General features: G+C 47.1%; 1 protein-coding gene across 1 annotated transcript in view; it reads right to left on the bottom strand.

The window, feature by feature from the left end:
* Positions 1-1,803: 1,803 nt before the first annotated feature.
* PTPN11 (protein tyrosine phosphatase non-receptor type 11) overlaps positions 1,804-21,763 on the bottom strand; it is a 29,761-nt gene continuing 9,801 nt past the window's right edge. Inside the window, exons 5-16 of the mRNA XM_033159290.1 lie at positions 20,710-20,826; positions 19,674-19,787; positions 15,843-15,939; positions 13,843-13,922; positions 12,089-12,247; positions 9,648-9,779; positions 6,513-6,667; positions 6,327-6,394; positions 5,437-5,588; positions 4,792-4,904; positions 2,885-2,988; positions 1,804-2,146 (exon numbers count right to left, since the gene is read on the bottom strand). Of these exons, the coding sequence (XP_033015181.1) occupies positions 2,916-2,988; positions 4,792-4,904; positions 5,437-5,588; positions 6,327-6,394; positions 6,513-6,667; positions 9,648-9,779; positions 12,089-12,247; positions 13,843-13,922; positions 15,843-15,939; positions 19,674-19,787; positions 20,710-20,826 (1,260 nt within the window). The 3' untranslated portion in view covers positions 1,804-2,146; positions 2,885-2,915. The remainder of the gene's footprint in view (positions 2,147-2,884; positions 2,989-4,791; positions 4,905-5,436; positions 5,589-6,326; positions 6,395-6,512; positions 6,668-9,647; positions 9,780-12,088; positions 12,248-13,842; positions 13,923-15,842; positions 15,940-19,673; positions 19,788-20,709; positions 20,827-21,763) is intronic.

Genomic DNA, 21,763 nt, shown 5'->3' with positions numbered 1-21,763 from the left:
GAAATTCGAGGAGAAGGCAGAAAGGGAGCTTCCTCTGTTGCCCAACTAGGCCTGAAGATGCAAAACTTCAGGCATAGCTGGTTACAGGAGTTCCGAAATTTGAAGTCAGAAGATATGTCAAATAATGTTTTAGGTTTTTTTTTTTTTTTAAAGGACAGTAAACGCTGAAGATTTCCACTCCTCCTGGCCTTCCATTCAATCAAGCTGAACTCGCAACAAGCATGACTATGTGCACACTATGATTCTGAACAAGGTGGTGCGGGAGAAGGATTCCACATCAAGAGAAGCTTTCTTTTGAAACAAAACAAAACCAGACAGGTTTCTAGTCCTCAAGTTTCTTTCAAGTGCACTGGCAACACAAGCTGAAATCTCAGAACCTCAGTGGGGGGGGGGAATCTAATAGCCCCTTTATTCTCTCCATAATCAGCAATGCCAGTAAAAATTGGGAAGGGGGTGTGTAGTTAAAACTACGGAACCAATTATTAGAAGTTACAAGAAATTATGCAAGTTTGCTCCATTTACATCATTTAGACTGCAGGATGCAGTTTTTCTGGGTGCACAATTAAAAAAAATCCTAATTATATTTAAGAATGCTGTACGCACAGCCAAGGCAACAAGAGGCTGATTTTCCAACAGTGCTGCTTTAAAATTAGGCTTTTCCAGCTCTGACCTAAGCAAGCCAGCTTCCCATGCAGCATCAAAGGGAAAAGCAGTCCTTGAAGAACATCTCTGGCTACGCTGCCAACCAAAGGCCTCCGGAAAAAGCCTCCCCACCTCACCCCACTGACCAGAACCTGCCAACACACACACCCCAAACCCCGCAAAGGCTGGCCAAGGAAGGGTGCTGTCCTGCTTCCAGGATGGGCTACGGCTTCGACGGCCGCGAAAGGACCACTTAGAGAAGCTGAACACCACTCCACCGACAGGAGGGAAAAACACCACCAGCTGGGGAGAGATGCTTTCGGAGCTGGGAGGCAGGAGGGGAAAGGCACTTTGAAGGGGGGAAAAGGCAGAATGTTAACCACAGAACATCTACGCTTAACGGAATATGCTGCTAAGACATTTTGGAACCCAGATCTTCCTCCGCCCTCACAAGGCAACGTGAAGCAAGAGCTCCCCTTTCACACGGCTGACACAACATTCAGGAAAACTCAACTGCTGAAGATCTGACCTCTTGCCCCTCTTAAGGAGAGAGGGCGGAGAACACAAGAAAAACCCCAGTGAGTCATTCCGGAGGTCAGTTTAGTCCAGGGTCCTGCTTTTAACACAGCAGCTGGCTGAATGCTCCTGGGATGCTCACAGGCAGGGCAGTAAAGGAGGTGGCCTCGGATAAAGAGGGTTACTCCAGCACGCCACCAACATTGTGACCACAGTATCAGAGTTTAGCTACCACTCCCTGTCTCTCTCTCTCTCTCCCCCCCCACCCCCCGAACCGAAACACTCAGAATTTAGCAACAACCATCATAACAGTCGCCCAGCAGGCTCTAAGAAACAAACTAGTTTTCTCTGGTGCAAACCATGCATCATTGGCAGTTCTAGAGAAGCAACGTCATTTCCAAAAAAAGACAGACACCATGAGGACTAGAGCCTTGAACAAATTAACTGATCAACGTGCCCTGTTCCAGAACGGTCACTGGCTACTCACCAGAAGCAGGGCCAAGAGTAAGGGGGCAGAAGGGGAGGAACAAATGTCTAATTAACAAAACATACACACACACACCCAACAACAACAAAAGTATTAGTTTATCACCTGGCGTGCTACTTGATTTCTTTTTTAAGTATAAGAAATGGATTTTCCTTTAAAAAAAAATCTAATTGGAAACAGCTTTAAAACCTCAGCATCTAGGAGAGAGAGAGAGAAAAAAAAATGTTCAAGTACAACAGAATATTGGTCTGCACTGGAGGCAAAAGAACCGCAAGTTGAATGGAAACAAAACAAAATCGGGGACTGTAGAAATCAGACAATGTCGAGAAAAGGCATTAGGAGTTTCTCTGAAAGATAGTCTTAAGTTCCGCTTATTACTGAAGGGTTAAAAAGACCATAAATAAGAGGCTCTATGCAGCTGTCAAAGTCCACTCCTCTTCATGGGATGCTTCTCAAGTCACTTTGCTTCACTTTCTTATAAAAGAAAATGGTATTTCAGTTCTGTAAAGGGAGAAAAGGAGAAAGAGCCTCTAAACATATACTCAGGCTCGCCCTGCGTTCTGCAATTCAGAGGTAAAGCACACACAATAAGGGAGGAACTGGAAGTGGGTCCCAGGTGGCTGACTGGAGCTCAGGTTTGGGAGCCAGGAGGGCAAAACGTGGATGGAGTATTGGACTGAGGCTGGACAGACCCAGGTTCAAATCCGCACAGCCACAAAGCATGCTGAGTTATCTTGGACCAGTCTCTCTCTTACCCCACAAAGTTGTTGTGAAGATAGGAGATACTGCCCTGAGAATAGGGAAGACAGAATCGCACACATGCTGAGCTGCCTCATGCCTTTCTCCATAATACACAGAGAGGGTGCTGCAACAGGGGATTGGGGCCTGCAACTCCCATACAGCCCTGACCAAAGGTCATGGATGATGGAAGTTGCATTTCCAGCATCATCTGGGTGGCCACACCTGTCCTACAGCTGCCTGAGCTTTGAAGCTTTAAGGCTGCCACCCTGACCTAGGGAGAACCTGCTTCATCTTGAGCCAGATCAATGGCCCACCTCACTAAGGACTAGCAACATGTCTTAAGGGAAGCCAGCCCCGTTACCAAGATTCTTTCACTGGAGTACATGAGAAGTGAACCTGGAAATGCAAGGATGTAGTATGCTTGCAGCCTGCACACACCTGATCCCCATTAATGTGCAACCCTCTGCTAAGCCCCGCCACAGCTCAAGTCAGACTTGCCTTCCTCACAAGGAACGCTGCTCATTTCATCTCATCTGAAGCTTTTCTGCTGCTGCATCAGACCAACGTTTTCATAGACTCTCATGGCATTGTCTTCCCTCATCCTGGAGGGAGAAGCAAAGGGTTTTTTTAAATCCACTGGAAACAGAGAAGAAACACAAAGGCAATGTTTCTGCTGATGTTGTTTCCGTTTGTTTGTTTGTTTGTTTGTTTGTTTGTTTGTTTGTTTGCTGGATGGCTGGGTCACTCAGAACAGACTTCGCCAATCGGATCCTCTCTAAATGTTTTGGACCACATCCTCCATGAGCCATGTTGGCTGGCGCTCATGGGAATCATGGTGCAAAACATCTGGAAGGCTCCAGGCACAGAAGAAATTTGTTTCAAAAAGCAAGAAAAGCAGGATTTAAGCTCAGTAAAGAACTATAAACTTTGCATTTACCATATTTTTCGCTCCATAGGGCACACCGGACCATAGGGCGCACCTCGTTTTTAGAGGAGGAAACAAGAAAAAAAAATATTTTTCTGGTTTTCTTCCTCTAAAAGCCCTGTTTTTTTGAGGATCAGCTCAAATTTGTGCAGCTTTTTTTGCAAAGGGAAAAGCCCTGTTTTTTTAGGATCAGCTCAGATTTGTGCAGCTTTTTTTGCAAAGGGGAAAAAGCAAAGCTGCTTTTGCAAAGGGGGAAAAGCAAAGAGGAAAAGCCCCGTTTTTATGGGGTTCAACTCACATTCTGCAGCTTCTTAAGGAAAGAGAACAGTGTAAGAGAACCCCTGCCAAATCTTTCCATGTGGATAAAGCCACAGTGCCTCAGCATTTGGGTAACAAGGAAAGGCAGCCTCTTAATGGTACACAAGGACAGGAACGACCCAGGGGAGCCCACCTCCTGCATTTTTGCTTCCAGTGCAATCCTGGGCCTTCCTCCGCATGGATAAGCCCAGAGCAGTGGAAGATGAAGTCCTCCCAGTTGCGAAAACGGCAAATATACGGCCTTTGAGGTGTTAACACCTGAGGAAGACCTTGGAAACAGACTCTAACCTGGAAGCCTGCTTAGATGAAAAACTCAGTAATAATAATAATAATAATAATAATAATAATAATAATAATAATAATAAATGGGCCTATATTGGTTCCTTGTAAACCTTGCTGAAATTTACACTTTGCAATTGCAATGGTATTTTGCCATCCTTTGTTGGAAGTTTCTTCTCCTCATTAATATACAGTCGTACCTCGAAAGTCAAACGGAATCCGTTCCGGAAGTCCATTCGACTTCCAAAACATTTGAAAACCAATTGTAGGAAGCCACGTCGGACGTTCGGGTTCCCAAGACCGTTCGCAAAACGGAACAGTCACTTCCGAGTTTGCAGGGTTCGGGAGCCAAAACGTTCCGAGTCGCAAGGCATATGATTTCCAAGGTACGACTGCATCGCTGTCACAGCCGTGTCGCTTGCTGTTGTATCTGGGGGTTGCATAGCTGTCAAGTTTCGGATTTGAAAATAAGGGATCAGCAGCCTCACCTATCCCGGGGTCAGTCACATGGCAGTGGTGGGTGGAGCCAGAAGCAAAAGTGGGCGGCACTGGTGTGAACGCGCGCAGTAGGCTTACTGTATTTTGGAAACACTGCCCGTGGGCTATGGCGCCTGTAAGCGCGGGAAATGGTTCCCGCTTGCTTTGAGGCTGCAAGGAGGCGAGGTCTTCCCAGTCCCTGGCCAGCAGGGGGAGGGAGAGGAGCTGCTTCCTTTGAAAAAACGGGAAATTAAAGGGATATAAAAAATAAGGGATGGCAGCGGGAAACTGCTTGAAATAAGGGAGATTCCCGGGGAAAACGGGATACTTGACAGCACTGGGGTTGTGATGTCGAACTTTGTCCTTGCATGTGATCTTGGGAGAGGGGAAGAGATCATCTACTTACTCAGGGCAGGTCGGAGTCGGAGTACAGGGTGGGAGAGGACTCTGGTCTCCACTGGCCTGGTCTGCTAAAGAATATTTAATGTTTGTGTACTCGTGGCCTTTTCTCTTACTCTTCTGAAAAGGAGAGAGACAGAGAGCACATGGAGGCAAGGGAGATCACTTATTTATCACATTAGTTTCATTATAAATTAAATTTACCAGTTCCTTTTTTTTTTGTTTTTTACCAAGGTAACTAAAACACACTTACAATACGTAAACCAACAAACACAGATGCTAAAACCAGAATACAGTGGTGCCCCGCTAGACGAATGCCTCGCTAGATGAAAAACTCACTAGACGAACGGCATTCGTCTAGCGGAAGCTGCCCCGCAAGACGAAAAAGTCAATGGGGCTGCTTCGCAAGACGAAAAATTTACGTCTTTTTTTTTTCGTTTAGCGGAGCGCGGCTGTCATTGCCGCTTCGCTAGACGAAAAGAACGCTAGACGAAAAAATTCGTAGAACGAATTATTTTCGTCTAGCGGGGCACCACTGTACGAAGGAAAGTCTGAAAGACAATCCTATTTCTAAAAGGCAAGACTGGAACTTCCCGCCGGCTGGGCCCTTAGCCAAAGCAGCCCCGCTCCAAAGCCCGACTCGAGGCGTTACCTGCTCCTCCTCGATCCGACGCTGTAGCGTTTCGATGTAGTGCTGCACCGCCATGTAAATGAACCGGTACTGGGCCTCCGTCTGCACCATCCCTGACCGCTGGGACCGCACCATTTGGATGGTTTTAGGGACGTCAATGTCACAGTCAACGCCTGGAGGGCAGGGAGTAAAAGGGCTGAGAGGGATGGGGATGCCCGGGCAGGACCCGAGAGAAAACCCTTCCAGCCCCACTCATTCCGGCTGAGGTCACACCGAAGCTCGCAAGCCAGCAGCAGCTTATGCCGGCAGCGAAATGCTTCCACTACTCCACTGACATCCAAAGTTCCTGAAGAGCAGCGATCTAGGCTGCGCAGCGCGGGAGTAAGGAGGCAAAAACGGCCTTGCTGGGTCAGACCAAGGACCCACCAAGCCCTGCACCCTCTTCTCCACTGTGAGCAACCAGAAGAGGCCTCTAGGAAGTGCCTCTAGGACTTGGGGCTCAAGAAGAGACTGCTCCTGGGCCTGGAGGCTCCATTTCGTTCTAATTTCATTTGTTTGTAGGCTCCATTTGAAGCTGCTACAGTGAGTGGCCCTGCGGAGAATCTGGACTTTGGAAGATTCAGGGCAGAGAAAAGGAAGTCCTTCCTTATGCAGTTAATCTCTGGAACTCACTCCCCAAGGAGGCAGTGATGGCCACCAACCTGAATGGCTTTAAAAGGACAAATTCATGGAGGAGAACAGGGCTATTGGTGGCTACCAGCCAGGATGGCTGTGCTCTGCCCATTGGCCCTTGCCGCCAGAAAGCCCATGCTCCCATCTGCCTCAGCATCATACAGCCGTGTTGGCAGGGACTGATGGAAACTGTATCCCACCAGGCAGGGGAAGGCTGACACAACAGCAGTGGGACTCACCTTTCTCTCTGATTATGTCAATGAGAATATCTATCACAATGAATGTTCCGGTCCGGCCGATTCCAGCGCTAGGAAGGAGGTGGGGTGGGAAGGAAAAACACAGGCACACAACTTATATTTCTGCTTCTTTTGGCTTTGAAAAATGTTGTGCTTAAGATCAAAGGCATAGCCCAAGCATCACGGTACCTGCAATGGACCACGACGGGGCCAGCATCCGAGATGTTTTCTTGCTTGTGATGAACCTCTTCTAAGAAATCTAGAACTCCTCCAGGATCACTGGGGACTCCATGGTCAGGCCAGGTTCTGAAGTGATACTGCCAGACTGTTCGTTCGGTGTTGCCCTGGAGAGATAGAATCATAGAGTTGGAAGAGACCACAAGGGCCATCCAGTCCAACCCCCTGCCAAGCAGGAAACACCATCAAAGCATTCCTGACAGATGGCTGTCAAGCCTCTGCTTAAAGACCTCCAAAGAAGGAGACTCCACCACACTCCTTGGCAGCAAATTCCACTGCCGAACAGCTCTTACTGTCAGGAAGTTCTTCCTAATGTTTAGGTGGAATCTTCTTTCTTGTAGTTTGAATCCATTGCCCCGTGTCCGCTTCTCTGGAGCAGCAGAAAACAACCAACCTTTCACCCTCCTCTATATGACATCCTTTTATATATTTGAATATGGCTATCATATCACCCCTTAACCTTCTCTTCTCCAGGCTAAACATACCCAGCTCCCTAAGGCGTTCCTCATAAGGCATTGTTTCCAGGCCTTTGACCATTTTGGTTGCCCTCTTCTGGACACGTTCCAGCTTGTCAGTATCCTTCTTGAACTGTGGTGCCCAGAACTGGACACAGTATTCCAGGTGAGGTCTGACCAGAGCAGAATATAGTGGTACTATTACCTCCCTTGATCTAGACGCTATACTCCTATTGATGCAGCCCAGAATTGCATTGGCTTTTTTAGCTGCTGCATCACACTGTTGACTCATGTCAAGTTTGTGGTGTACCAAGACTCCTAGATCTTTTTCTTTTTCACATGTACTGCTCTCAAGCCAGGTGTCACCCATCCTGTATTTGTGCCTTTCATTTTTTTTTTGCCCAAGTGTAGTACTTTACATTTCTCCTTGTTAAAATTCATCTTGGCGCCCAAATATCTTTTCCTGCCTTTTAAGGAGCACTTTGGGGGGTGGGGGGTGGGGGAAGGTCACCCCTGGAGATGAGGAGGAGTCATCTCAACAGCAGCACCCCAGTTACAGAAGCCCCTCCCTCATGAGATCAGACTGCCCCCTCCCAACATTGTATGCATTCCTGGCAAACCAAGACCTGTTTTCAGAGGAGAGATTCAAGACGGAGAAAAGAAAGCCCTTCCTCACAAATTGCATGAACTCACTCCCACAAGAAGCAGCAATGGCCGAAACTTTGGGGGGCTTTAAAAGAAAACTGGACCAATTCATGGAGGAGAGGGCTCTCAATGGAGACTAGCCCCGATGGCTATGCTCGGCCTCCACGTTTGCTTCTGAACGCCCATTGCTTGGAAGCCACAGCAGGGAAGAGGACTCTTGCGCCGGGGTCCTGCTTGCTGGTTTTCTACAAGCATGTAGCTGGCCGCTGTGAGAACAGGATGCCAGACTCAGGGGTGGCACATTCCATTCTGATGCATGAGGCGAAACAGGAAGTGCCGCCCCACGCTGGCATGTCACCCGACCCTCCACCGAGTCACCCCCTTCTGCCGACACTGCCTCCGAGCTGCCCGTCTCCGCCGCTGTGGCACCGGCACAAATTTCGGGCGAGGAATCTCATCGAAATCTCGCAAGATCTCTTACACTTTGTGAGATCTCGCTGGAAATCGGCGCTGGCTGCTCTGTTTGTCTTGGAGTCAGCAGGGCTGGTGGGGACACCCATGGGGCCCCCGGCTTGGGACATTCATTTGCCTACGGCAGTTGCTTCACCCCACTTCATGGGGGGCTATCCCTGGTTGGACTGGAGGGCCGCTGGTTCTTCATATGTTCTTATGGCAGTGTCTCATACCTACCTGACACACACAAATTCACATTTCCCCTTTCTTTGGCTTTCTTCTTTTTCCTTTTTATATAAAAATTGGAAGTTTGGGGGCACGAAAGACTTTGCTCCCTTCCTAAATAAAGCCTCAAATTATTGTTATTCCTATAGCTACATTTGTGCAGTTGCAGCTCTCCCCAATCTGGTGCCCTGCCAATATTTTTAGACTCCATCATCCCTAGCCATTGGCCATGCTGGCTGGAGCTGATGTGAGTTGGAGTCGAACAACATGTGGAGCGCACCTGAATGAGGAAGGCCATGTTATCCGTTGTTAATCCTATGGCATTCATGCACCTGTGGGGTCTTCAGAGGAGCAGAAGCACAGAGAGAGAGAATATCCCCTGCTTGGAGCATCCCACAATCCAGTTTTCAAAAGGAGCGGGAGACGAATGAGGAGGCAGAAAGGGAGGGACAATATGGGCATCCATAGGATAGCCTTAGCATTGTAGTCCATGCACTGGTAACCTCAAGGCTGGATTACTGCAATGTGGTCTCTGGTTTGGAAGCTCCAGCTGGTGCAGAATGCAGCGGCCAGACTGCTGATGTGATGCCCTTGCTAAAGCATCTGGGCCAGCTGCCCATCTACTGCTGAGCCAGGATCAAGGTCCTTGTATTACCATATTTTTCCATGTATAAGACTAGGTTTCCCCCCTAAAAAAGAATGTCCAAAATTAGGGGGCGTCTTATACATGGATAGTGCTGAGGGTGGGTTTTCTTAAATCTGAGTCCCCCAAAATAGGGGGCGTCTTATACATGGGGGCGTCGTATAGACGAAAAAATACGGTAATTTACAAAGCCCTGAACAACTTAGCTCCAGGGTACCTGAGGGACTGCCTTATATCCCTGTTCAATCACTGAGATCATCTTCAGGAGCACTGTTGATCGCTCCCCAAGTTGGCGAGGCTTCTTGGACAACAACAGTGCCTTTTATGCCATTGGCCCAGTTCTGTGGAACTCCCTGCCAATGGAGATTCAGCAAGCACTTCCTGGGCCAACTTTTAAACAACTGCTAAAAAAAAATCTATTCTGCCAGGCATTTGCAGGCAGTTAAGGATTTCCAACCGTTAGCTGACTTCTGATTTTATCATTTTTTATATGGTTTGGGTTTTTTGTACAATTGGTACAAACTGCTCTGATTTATTTTTTTTAATGATTAGCCGTATGTAAACAAATAAACATATACGGGACAGAAGCAGGCTCTTCTTTAGGTCCATCTGAAGAATACGAGCCAGAGACTGGCCAGAACGAAAGAAATAACTTCACAGACTTACCTGCCCAACCTTTGAAAGCTTGAGTTCCCGTAACGTGTAATCATGAGCCGCACTCTCTTTGACATTTCGGACGCGCATCACACCGTATTCCTTTAGGGCATGTTCATCTGGCCAGTATTTTACACACTTGCTCTGGAAAACAAGACAGGGTGGTGAGATGCTGGGTTTGTCTATGTCAGCCAACTGAAGTTCTGTGTATGTTTTGGGCTACAACTCTCATCAGCTCCAGCCAGCGAGGCCATATGATGTGGAGGCTGATGGAAGCATAGCCGAATTACTTGCGTGGCAATGTCCCTCCCCGCCCCGTGAAGTAATGACACAGACACATTATGCAAATTTTAATGGGCATAAAGGCCACAACTTTATTGATTACGGATGTTGAGCGGTATTGGCTTAGGCATTGGACCCTATCAGCTATATCCGACCCCAACCCGTGTGTTGGGAGTCAGTGATGGGTTAAACACCAGTAAGGAACCCCAGTGATGAACATCTCCCAGAATCCCCCCTGTGATCACCGTAAGGGGCGTGCCTTAGGCACAAAGAGGGGCGGGACAAAGAGGGCGAGCTTCCCGCCCGCCGCTAGTTTAAAGGAACTAAGACACGCCCCCCTGGCCGACCAGATTGGTCGGCCTGTGGGAGGCGCGGGAATAATCTACCAATCAGCCCCTACGCGCGTGATCGGGTCATGACGCCCGCAAATCCACCTCCTGTTGATGCGGAAGTGGCCTTCTGCGAAAAAAGTGGCAAATAAATTTAATAAATAATCATGATAGCAAGATAAATAATCTTGAGGACAGCAGCTGTAGAAATGCTAGTCTCAACCAATTAATCCAGGGGCCAGCAAACTTTTTCAGCAGGGGGCCGGTCCACTGTCCCTCAGACCTTGTGTGGGGCTTGACTATATTTTTGGAGGGGGGGAGATGAATGAATTCCTGTGCCCCCAAAATAACCCAGAGATGCATTTTAAATAAAAGCACACATTCTACTCATGTAAAAACACCAGGCAGGCCCCACAAATAACCCAGAGGTGCATTATAAATAAAAGTACACATTCTACTCATGTAAAAACAGCAGGCAGACCTCACAAATAACCCAGAGATGCATTATAAATAAAATGAAACATTCTACTCATATAAAAACATGCTGATTCCTGGACCGTCTGCGGGCCGGATTTAGAAGGCGATTGGGCCGCATCCAGCCCATGGGCCTTAGGTTGCCTACCCATGAATGAATCTACTAATCAATCAATTAATTAATCAACTAATTTATCGATTAGCAGCTGCAGACTTCAAATAAATATTTCAGCATCTGTCATTTGCATCTTGTTGGTGAACTTGCCAAATATCTCTACGTGTTTCTTGAACAAGCTTTCATGAGACCCTCAGCTGCAACTCTGGAGGGTCACTCAGATCCAGGATGACCCCTCTCCTTCGCATTCTGTCAACGAGCCCCCACTCCTGACCCCATGTCACTTCCCCTCTGTTGTGTGGGACAAGGAGAGAAGAGGAAACTATGTTGCTAAAACCTGATGGGCTCTACTCAGCAGTAACCCCAAGACAAGGTGAGAGAAGTATCAGAAATAATTGTGATTTAAATCGATTGGAATTTAAATCAAATCCACCCTGAGACAAAAGCTCATACCAATAACAAACTTAGTTGGTGTCAGTAAGGTATTCAGTGGCTGCTCATGAGTAACCAGGCTGACTCCGAGGTTTCTAAAACTAGGTTTCTTTATTGTGCAAATACAGTGGTGCCCCGCTAGACGAAAATAATTTGTTCTACGAGTGTCTTCATAGAGCGAATTTTTTGTCTAGCGAAGCGGCAATGCAGCGCGGAGGTTTTCGCATCGAAAAAAAAGTTTTTTTTCGTCTTGCAGGGCAGCTTTCCGCTAGCGAATGCCGTTCGTCTAGCGAGTTTTTCGTCAAGCGAGGCATTCGTCTAGCGGGGCACCACTGTATATACGGTGCAGCTACAAAAAATACGTCCAGCTCATCCTTCAGCAGAGTCCAAGAATGACTCTTTCCGGTTCCTTGCCCAGCATAAAAGGCGCGGGATGCGGAACCCCCGCCTACCCCCTCTGCGTCTTTCCCCCCTGCGCAAGTGGGGAGACGGAAGAGGAGCTTCCCCTCCAGCCTCTGCTTGGTGTGCGGGCTCTCCTTCCCTGTCAGAGCCCTGACTCCTACTTCCCGCTCCCATCTCTCCCCCCCCCCACTAGAGGGATCACTGCCATCCTCACTGGAGGAAGATGAATTGCTCAGCAGTTGAGGCGGGGGCCCGCAATACCGGTAAAGCCCTGGAAACTCCATGCTTGGAGGCGAGGGCAGCCCCCTGACAGTCTCTAAGGTGCTATTGGAAGGAATTTTTGTTGTTGTTGTTTTGATATGCTCAGAGGCTGATCAGCATTGCAAGATCCCCGGAGCGGGGTGGGCTGGGCTCCTTACCTTTCCCCTCTCAACTTCTTTCGTCGTCATAACGATCACACGTGAGTTCTCCTGGAACACCATCCTCCAGAAGTCGTTGACGGTGTTCTGCAAGCAGCCTTGGGTGGCAATGTAGCTCTTCTTGGGCTTTGCGTTGTTGCACTTGGTTTCAAACTCCGGCTGTGTAATAATAATAATAATAATAATAATAATAATAATAAAGTTATAAGCCACTTGTCACCTAAAGGGTCTCCAAGCAACTTACACTGGAAAATATATAGTGGTACCTCGGGTTACAAACGCTTCGGGTTACGCGTTTTCAGGTTGTGGACCGCGGGAAACCCGGAAGTACTGGAAAGGGTTACTGCCGGGTTTCGCCGTTCACGCATGAACATTAGTGCCAAATCGCTTCACGCGTGTGCGCAGATGCAGCACTGCAGGTTACGAACGCTGAGGGTTGCAGACGTGCCTCCATCACGGATTACGTCCGCAACCCGAGGTTCCACTGTATATACAGGCATGAATGCATTATTTCATAGAAAGTGTGTGTGTGTGTGTGTGTGTCATATAACACAGGCATGTGTCCAACAGGTCGATCGTGATGTTCCGGTCAATTGCGTTGCATACATGGTCTTAGGCTCTCCTAAGAAAAGCTCAACAACTTTGCCTGGCAATGACAATGGGTAGATCACAGAAAGCATTTTAATACTGTGAGTAGATCGCAGTCTCTTGGGAGCTGAACGTGCCTGATATAACATACTAAATGTTCCATACACCATATTGAGAAAACAAAACTATAGAGACTCAGGATACTTCCACATGAATTCCCACGACATTTAAGAGTGGAGCAGGGCAAGATTTGTTTTGGAAGACTCTGCCACCAGAAATCTTCCTTTGCACACCTGTCCCAGAAGCAGCACAGCAGAACACAGGAACAGAATGTGGCCCTTTGAGCTGAGTGATGATCTCTAGCAAAGGATATTTTATTTGCTTGTCTGTCTGTTGCCTTTGTAGCCCATCTTTTTTCTCCAAGGAGCTCAAGGGGATGTGCACAACTTGTTCCCTCCATGCAAAAAAACCTTTTAAGCCATCTGCCTCGCTTACCGGGCACTGGGAACCTCTGGCAGCCTTCACGAGATCTAGCTCTGGTTGTAACATTCCACACTCATTATTTTTATTCTAAGCAGACAATCATTTAGCCATGTGAGTCACCATCGAAGCAGAAATAGATAAGTAAGCCCCCTACACATAGGAAACTTGCACACTAGCACACCAGAGAAGACAAGGGTCAAATTCTTCTCCTTGATGTGTGTAATCTGTGTACCAGGATGATTGTTGAATTATTTTTAAAAATACATTAAGATTCTACCACCTGATCCCCCACCTGTAGCAGTCCAGTCTAAAGAGAAGACTCCCTGGAAAAGACCCTGATGTTGGGAAAAATTGAGGGCACAAGGAGAAGGGGACGACAGAGGACGAGATGGTTGGACAGTGTTCTCAAAGTGACTAGCATGAGTCTGACCAAACTGCGGGAGGCAGTGGAAGGCAGGAGTGCCTGGCGTGCTCTGGTCCATGGGGTCACAAAGAGTCGGACGCGACTAAACAACAACAAATTTTTAACTCATCCCAGGATTGGCCCTCCCCTACCCACACCGTGGTCCACTAACTATCTGGTGGGGGATGCTCCTCCAGACTCACCCCCTCCCCTCAACAGTAAATATTAAGTCTGCAAGTCTCCCAGAGGCAGGGGGGGGGATCCCCACAAACACCCTTACCATGATAATATTGGCATTTATGTAATCAGAAACAGGCTCATTCGGATCACCGTCATGAAGGACAACTCTCGTATGGTCAACTGGAAGGAGGGAAGGGGGAAACAAAGACACACCTTATTAAACAGCTACAACCAGCAATTGCTAAGTCAGATATTATTTGTCCACTGCTACCCAGCTGGTCGCCTGGGACGAACCACAATTGTGTCCGGGCAAACAGGGAAAGAAGCAGTACAGAAGTTTATTCTGCACGTTAGAGAGAACATGAGCTGGAAATTTCTCCCCAGGCAAAATAAGCTTACAAGCCAGATTTCATGCTAAGTTGAAAACCAGCCTTACCTATCACAGCTGGCTGAGGTTAGGTGGAATGGGAAAGCAGACAGGAGGAGAAACTGCCTCATTTCTTTCCAATTTCTTCTCCTACCTGCCTTCCCATCCCTACTCTAAGCCAGCCTGCGATGGCCAAATGTGATAGCCACACACATCCCTCCCAAAGTTACACTAGCCAGAACCTTGTTAGTATGAGTCAACAGTCAGTGGTCTTGTAAGATAGCAAAAGTTTTCTGGGAAATGATTTATAATGAATTGAAGAAAATGTTTAAAGTAACTTTTATTAAAAAAAACAAAAACCAGTAGCTTTTCAGAGTTACCTAAAGTACAGAGTTACCTAAAGACCAAAAAACAAACCCCACACCACCTGTTTATGTATGCTACTACCGCAGCCAGGATCATTTATACTCAGAGATGGAAAGAAGATTTTGTACGAACCAAGAAGGAGTGACAGACTAAATTAATGAACTATGCAGAAATGGCAAAACTTTAGAGAGCAGTAAGAAACCAGGAGAACCAAAAAGCTTTATCAAAGACTGGGGGAAATTTGTGGATTTTCTGAAATGTTTTTGTACACATATGTTCATTAGCAGAGTTAACTTAAAACCAAGCAGTTGAAATTGATGTTAAAGCAAAACCAGGGAGTAATTAATAATTGGAATAATGAAGCAAATGCAGTGTTACAAATTTAAAGAATATAAGAAACCGCAAAAAGGGGTGGGGGAAGTCAAAATATACATGCTTATTGGGAAAATATTGGGATTTGTATCTTTGTAAAACTTCTTTAAAAACTGAAAAATAAAATTTCTTTTTAAAAAATATTTACGAGTCAACAGTCTTCTAACAGTTTGGCCTCGTCAGCAGTCTGGCCACAGCACTCTGGACCAGCTGAAGTTTCCACGTACTTTCCAAAGGAAATGTTTGAACATTGCTCAGCTCAAACTTCCATTAAAACTTCCATTCCATATATATGAAAAACCAGTGCCCGAATATAAAAACTTGGATCCATTTCTAACATTCTGTATTGGTAAAAAAGGGAAAGACAAAAAGTCGATAAATTCATATGAATTTTGGTTAAATGATTGGAAAACGCAGTAACGAGTAAATTAAGCAACCCGGGAGGAGGGCAGGCGGAAGCCTAAGTCAAGTTTACAACTATGTATTATGATTTATGATTAACTTGGATCGGTTATGATTTATTTATTTAAGTTGTGAATTTTGATATTTTATTAATAGATAGCATGATTGAATGAATGAATTTGTATGATTTGTTTTGTTCAAATTTCTTTTTGATGTATTATGGTTATGTGTGTGTGTGATGTTTGTTTTGTTGTGTATTGTTTTTAATGTATGAATGTTACAATTCTCAATAAAGATTTATTTTTTAAAATTAAAAAAAAAAAAACTTCCATTCCAGGGATGGTGGGGGCTGAGATCCCCAGGCACATCAGGAGGGAACCAGGCTGAAGACGGCCTGCCAACGGCTCCCCAGAGTGGCATGGGTAGGGGCCTCTCCTGCTAGCAGAGACCCTTTTAACCGGAAGTGCCAGAAACAGAAGCCTGTGGATTCTTACCAACAGGCAGAACAGGTCAAAGGTTAACGGGGTGAATCTTACTGGACAGGAAAATCTCAGCTTTGAAGAAGAGGCAAGGAAAGAGCATTCAGTACTCACAGGGCAAAATATTCTTGTATCTGTTCTTGTTCTTGTTCTCCTGCCGCTGACCCTCTTTACGGCTGTAGAGGAGTTTGCATTCTTGCTGCTGGAGAGTCTGAACAAAGAACAAGCAGGGGGTCCAATGAATGTTGCAAAGTGTTTACTGCCTTCTCCACCAGCCCCAGCCCCAAATTCAAATTCAAATTTATTGCGGCTATAAGCCCATAAAAACATAAAATATGGAATATCTAACATAAAATTACAGCATACCATAGCACAGCACAAATACAAGTTTTAAAATTGCAACCAAGGAGCAGAAAACAAAAGTATTAGTGGTCGTGTAGTTGGCCACAGCGCCTTTTTTGAGATATAACAGAGTTTAAAAACCTTGCCACCTGCAAAGTTGTATAGGAATCATTGTCTTGCAGGAGTAAGGCAAGGTGTGACTCAGCTGGTGCACCTGTAAGTTTCTGAGTTATTGGTCTTAGTAATTTTGCCCGAGCCTCACTATGCAGGGGACAAATAAAGATTATATGATGGAGAGATTCTGTCGACTTTTTATCACAATCACAAAAGGCGGAAACCAAGCCCTTAGAAAATCTATGTCTCAGGACATTAGAAGGAAAAACATTAAACCTCGCTTTGGTGAAAGCGAATCGGTGCCCAGCAGTGGAGAGGGAGGATAAGTATAGAGGGACATGATGTACTGGAATAACTCCAAAATTCCGAGGCGAGCAAACACCCCCACCCAGCATAAGATTACGCTGTAACTCCAAATCGTCCAATCTTTGTTTGATTAATCTTTTCGCTGAAGCAAGGTCTAAGTTAAGCGAGTCTAAAGGAGAGATTCCAAAAGACAGAAGTTTGGCGTGGATTTTCCCAGTCCAAGGGTTTGCAAATTCGTCACGCCAAAGACATTGGACGAGATAATGGCTGGGTAATCTATGCCAAAGAGTTAACCAGTAGGTAAATATTTGTTTCCATAAGAGAGTCTCTAGTGATGGAATCTTCAATTCTAGTCGTAGAAATTCACCAGGACGTGCCCACCCCGCCCATCATGGGCCAAAGACCCAAAGGCAAGTGCCAAAGAAAGATGCCACTATGAATATCCCAGCGGGGATGAGGGTGGACCCTGATTACAAGAGCCTTGTAAGCAGCAGCTGGATAACCACGGCCGTGAACCGACGCTGAGCGTTTTCTAGAATTCCACGGAGGCCGATGACAACCCAAAGTCTACCGAGAAAGGATTTACGGCAATGTTAACGTTTTGCAAAGCAGCCTGTATTCCAAACCAGCAGAACACAGGGCACCAAGGACGAAAGTTTCACACCGTGTATACAGTCATACCTCGGGTTACGGCCTCTTCAGGTTGCATGATTGCGGGTTGCGCAGTGCGCAGAACCCAGAAACCAGAAGTAACAGAACGGGTTACTTCCAGGTTTCGGTGCTCGCGCAGAAGCACTATATCAAGCTTTGCGAATGTGCAGAAGCGCCGAATTTCGCCACGCGCATGCACAGATGCAGCAGCGCGGGTTGCAAACACTGCGGGTTGCGAACGCGCCTCCCGCACGGATTGCGTTCGCAACCCAAGCGTCCACTGTAGGTAAACTGCGGCAATCGCTCCCCCAGGAGGCACTGATGGGCACCAAGTAGGATCCCTTTAAATGAGGACTGGACAAATGGACAGCGAAGGCGGCTGTCAACAGCTACTAGTCATGATGGTTGCACTCTGCCTCCATGGTCGGAGGCAGTAATGCTTGTGAATACCAGTTGCCGGAAGCCAGGGGAGGGGAAGTGCTCCTGCGCTTGTTCTCACTTGCCAGTTTCCCATTAGGGCAGCTGTTAGCTACAGTGAGAACAGGATGCTGGACTTCGTGGGCCTTTGGCCTGATCAAGTAGGTTCTGTTTATAGTGTCATCATCATACCCCACCCATCTGGCCAGGCTTCCCCAGCCACTCAGGACGGCTCCCAACAGAACATTAAAACATAATAAAGCTTCAAAAATTGAAAACTTCCCTAAACAGGACTACCTTCAGGTGTCTTCTAAAAGTCAGATAGTTGTTTATTTCTTTGACATCTGATGGGAGGGCGTTCCACAGGGCAGGCGCCACTACCAAGAAGGCCCTCTGCCTGGTTCCCTGTAACCTCACTTCTCACAAATAGGGAACCGCCAGAAGGCCCTCAGGGCTGGACCTCAGTATCCAGGCTGAACGATGGGGGTGGAGACACTCCCTTCAGGTACACAGGACCGAGGCCGTTTAGGGCTTTCAAGGTCAGCACCAACACTTTGAATTGTGCTCGGAAACATACTGGGAGCCAATGTAGGTCTTTCAGGACCGGTGTTATATGTTCTCGGCAGCCATATAACTTTCAAGCCCTCACAGGCAGCTAGCCAAGTGCTTTGCCAATGGCCTTGAAACTGCTTTGGCCCCGGGGAAGATTCTGGCTGGGTTTGGAGGAGGGCACCTGAGAACCGACTAGTCACCAGGCTGCGAGTGCAGGGTCCTGTGGCAGGGAAGTCTGGATCCAACAGTCCTTTGGGGTAGTTAGCAATGCAGAGAGCTACTGTGGAATGCCCTCCAATCAAATGTCAAGGAAATAAACAACTATCTGACTTTTAGAAGCTAGATGAAGGCAGCCCTGTTTACGGAAGTTTTTAATGTTTGTTGTTTTGTTCTGTTTTTAATCTGTTGGGAGCTGTCCAGAGGATGGGCTGGGTATAAATATTTATTAATTATTATTATTATTATTATTATTATTATTATTAGGGGTGGGGGAGTCCTGCTGCCCAACCAAGGACATCTCAGGTTCCAGCTCTAGGCAGGGCTGAACCCTAACAAGAGGTTAAAACACACATAAGGGCTCCTAGGTAGCACCGTAGCTGGCCTGGTTTGGCTCCTTAGCCAGGTTTAAAAACAAGGTCCTTTTTCGGTCACAGAAAACCAAAATGCCTAGTGGGTCTCTCAAGCTGGGCGATAGCCACCGAGTCCTTAGGAAGGAAGAACCCAGAGAAATCCATCGGTGCCATGGCTCCCTCTAGTGGTGTCCCAGCGATGCTATGGAAAGCTCTTACCTTTCCACCAACAAACCAGCAACCTCACCCAGAGGCAAAGAAAGCCCGGGGAGGCAAAGTTCGTTCCTCAGAAGTGCCTAAACTCTAACAGCAACTCACAACCATTGTTCCGAGTTGCACTGAAAGATTTAACGTGCACAAGAAACTGGCTGCAGCCCAAGCAACGAGCTGGTAAGTTCAAATCAATGTGTGAAATCACACATGCACGCAAAACACGCTCCACACTCACCACACTTTTAGTTAAGAAGAGTCAATGGCTAGACACTGAGGTCCAGCGCCGAGGGCCTTCTGGCGGTTCCCTCGCTGCAAGAAGCCAAGTTACAGGGAACCAGGCAGAGGGCCTTCTCGGTAGTGGCACCCGCCCTGTGGAACGCCCTCCCACCAGATGTCAAAGAGAAAAATAACTACCAGACTTTTGGGAGACATCTGAAGGCAGCCCTGCTTAGGGAAGCTTTTAACGTTTAATAGACTATTGCATTTTAATATTCTGTTGGAAGCTGCCCAGAGTGGCTTGGGAAACCCAGCCAGATGGGCGGAGTATAAATAATAAAATTATTATTATTATTAATTATTATTATTACTACTACTACTACTATCAGGCCAATGGCCCTTCTAGTCCACCATCTTCTTCTCACGGTGGCCAGCCAGATGCCCCAATGGAAAACCCTCAAGCAAGATTCAAGCACAAGAGCCCTCTCCCCTCTTGTGGTTTCCAGCAAATGGCATTCGGAAGCACTTACTGACTCCGACCGTGGAGGTACAGGACCCTGCTTACCTCAAATTCTTCCCAGAAGCCTTGTTTGACTTTGTCGGTGGTCTCTGCCAGCTTGCTCAGTTCTCGGACGCGGCTCTCGATCTCTGCCGCGTTGATGCGGGTGGTGTTGAGGGGCTGGTGGAGGAAGAAAGAGAGGCAGGTGAGCGCAGACGTTTTTGTGTACATGCACTACCCCTGGGACAGAGCCCCCATGTAACATCCGTTCATAATGTACGGGAAACGTTCATGCGCTCCAAATGATGCACCTATTTCCAAGAGTTTGGATTCAAGACCCATTCATCCAGGTTGGGGGCTGTAAGCAAAGCTTTTGGGGGGGGGCATTGTGGCACCTGGCCTTTACATTGACTTCTGGTGGCAACATTTATAGCCCTTTCTCCAAAGTCAAGATCAGGGCAACAAGGGGGAAACATACATTTAGAAGAGCATGCTCCATGAATGTAAAAGAGGGGTCAGCAACATTTTTTAGCCGTGGGCCGGTCCACCGTCCCTCAGACCATGTGGTGGGCTGGACTATATTTTTGGGGGTGGGGGTGGTGGAAATGAATGAATTCCTATGCCCCACAAATAACCCAGAGATGCATTTTAAATAAAAGCACACATTCTACTCATGTAAAAACACCAGGCAGGCCGCACAAATAACCCAGATATGCATTTTAAATAAAAGGGCACATTCTACTCCTGAAAAAACACGCTTATTCCCGGACCATCCGCAGGCCGGACTGAGAAGGCGATTGAGCCGGATCCGGCCCCCGGGCCTTAGGTTGCCTACCCCTGATGTAAAAGAAAAACTAAGTTTCAACTGATACTGTGCTCTGAAAGGAGCCAGCCATCAAAGGCCAGGGACTGAACCTGGGACCTTCTGCATGCAAAGCAATGCCCTGCCAAGCATCAGAAGCCTGGAGAGGGAAGGGATCCACACGGAAGGGCTCACTCTGCAAACAAAAGCACACAGGCACACGCGCACACCAGGGCCACTGCAGAGGACTGGAGCCCTTCCCTCTCCAAAATGCTCATTACCGGGAGCGTTTCTTCTCACCTGCTTCAGTTGAAGGACAGTCCCCAGGGTTTCCACCATGGGGTTCTTCTTGTAATGCTCCACAAGGTCTGTCAAGGAATCAAATCTCTCCCCTCCACCAACGTCGTACTTCATATCCTTGGAAGGAAAGGAGAAGAGACAGGTGCTAGTTAGCTATGCACACGGGTGCCCGGTATTTGCATAATTTATTCTAGGCCAGTCACTTTTAGAAATTATTTTCCATCTATCAAGAAAATCAATTCAGGCTGCATAAATCTGCATATGACTAAAACCCCAGTCTCAGCACACACACAAAAGCACATTTTTATTCTTTCAAGATGCCCTCTTAGGAGGGGGGTTTTCTCTTTCTCTTTCCTCTTATCTTCATTATTCTTTGTTTCTTTCCTTCTCTCTTTTGTTTTCCTTGGCCTCCTCTGCCCTAGGGTCTTTATTGGGATTATACACACACAAAGGTGATGGATGGCCGGTGAAGGATGCTGGGTGAAAGATCTCCTAGGGAGGGAGGCTCAGAGAAGAAAGGAAAACTCCCAGGTGAGAGCTTTCTGTGTGAGACAAGTACGAAGAGCTACCTTCGAGAGAGGACTCTGCATTTTCTTTTCTTTAGATTAGCTTCTTTTTGATTGTCTTGTATTAAAAAAAAAAAAATGGAGGTGGGGGGGGATACAGTAAAAAATCCTCCACTACAGTCAAATCTCGATTGTCAAACGTAATCCATTCTGGAAGACCATTCGACTTCTGAAACATTCGGCAACTGAGGCGTGGCTTTCCGATTGGCTTCTTGAGCTCAAGTGAAAGCCGTGTTGGAAGTTTGGGTTCTGAAAAACGTTTGAAAACCGGAACACTTACTTCCGGGTTTTCGGCGTTCGGGAGCCGAAACGTTCCAAAATGGAGGCGTTCGGGAACCGAGGTTTGACTGTACAGTGGTGCCCCGCTAGACGAATGCCTCGCTAGACGAAAAACTCGCTAGACGAAGGCATTCGTCTAGCGGAAGGCTGCCCCGCTAGACGAAAAAGTCTATGGGGCTGCCTTGCAAGACGAAAAATTTTCGTCTTTT

This window comes from Lacerta agilis, chromosome 8 (assembly GCF_009819535.1).
Source record: "Lacerta agilis isolate rLacAgi1 chromosome 8, rLacAgi1.pri, whole genome shotgun sequence".
Taxonomy (NCBI): Eukaryota; Metazoa; Chordata; class Lepidosauria; order Squamata; family Lacertidae; genus Lacerta; species Lacerta agilis.
This window is presented reverse-complemented; position numbering and strand designations above follow the sequence as displayed.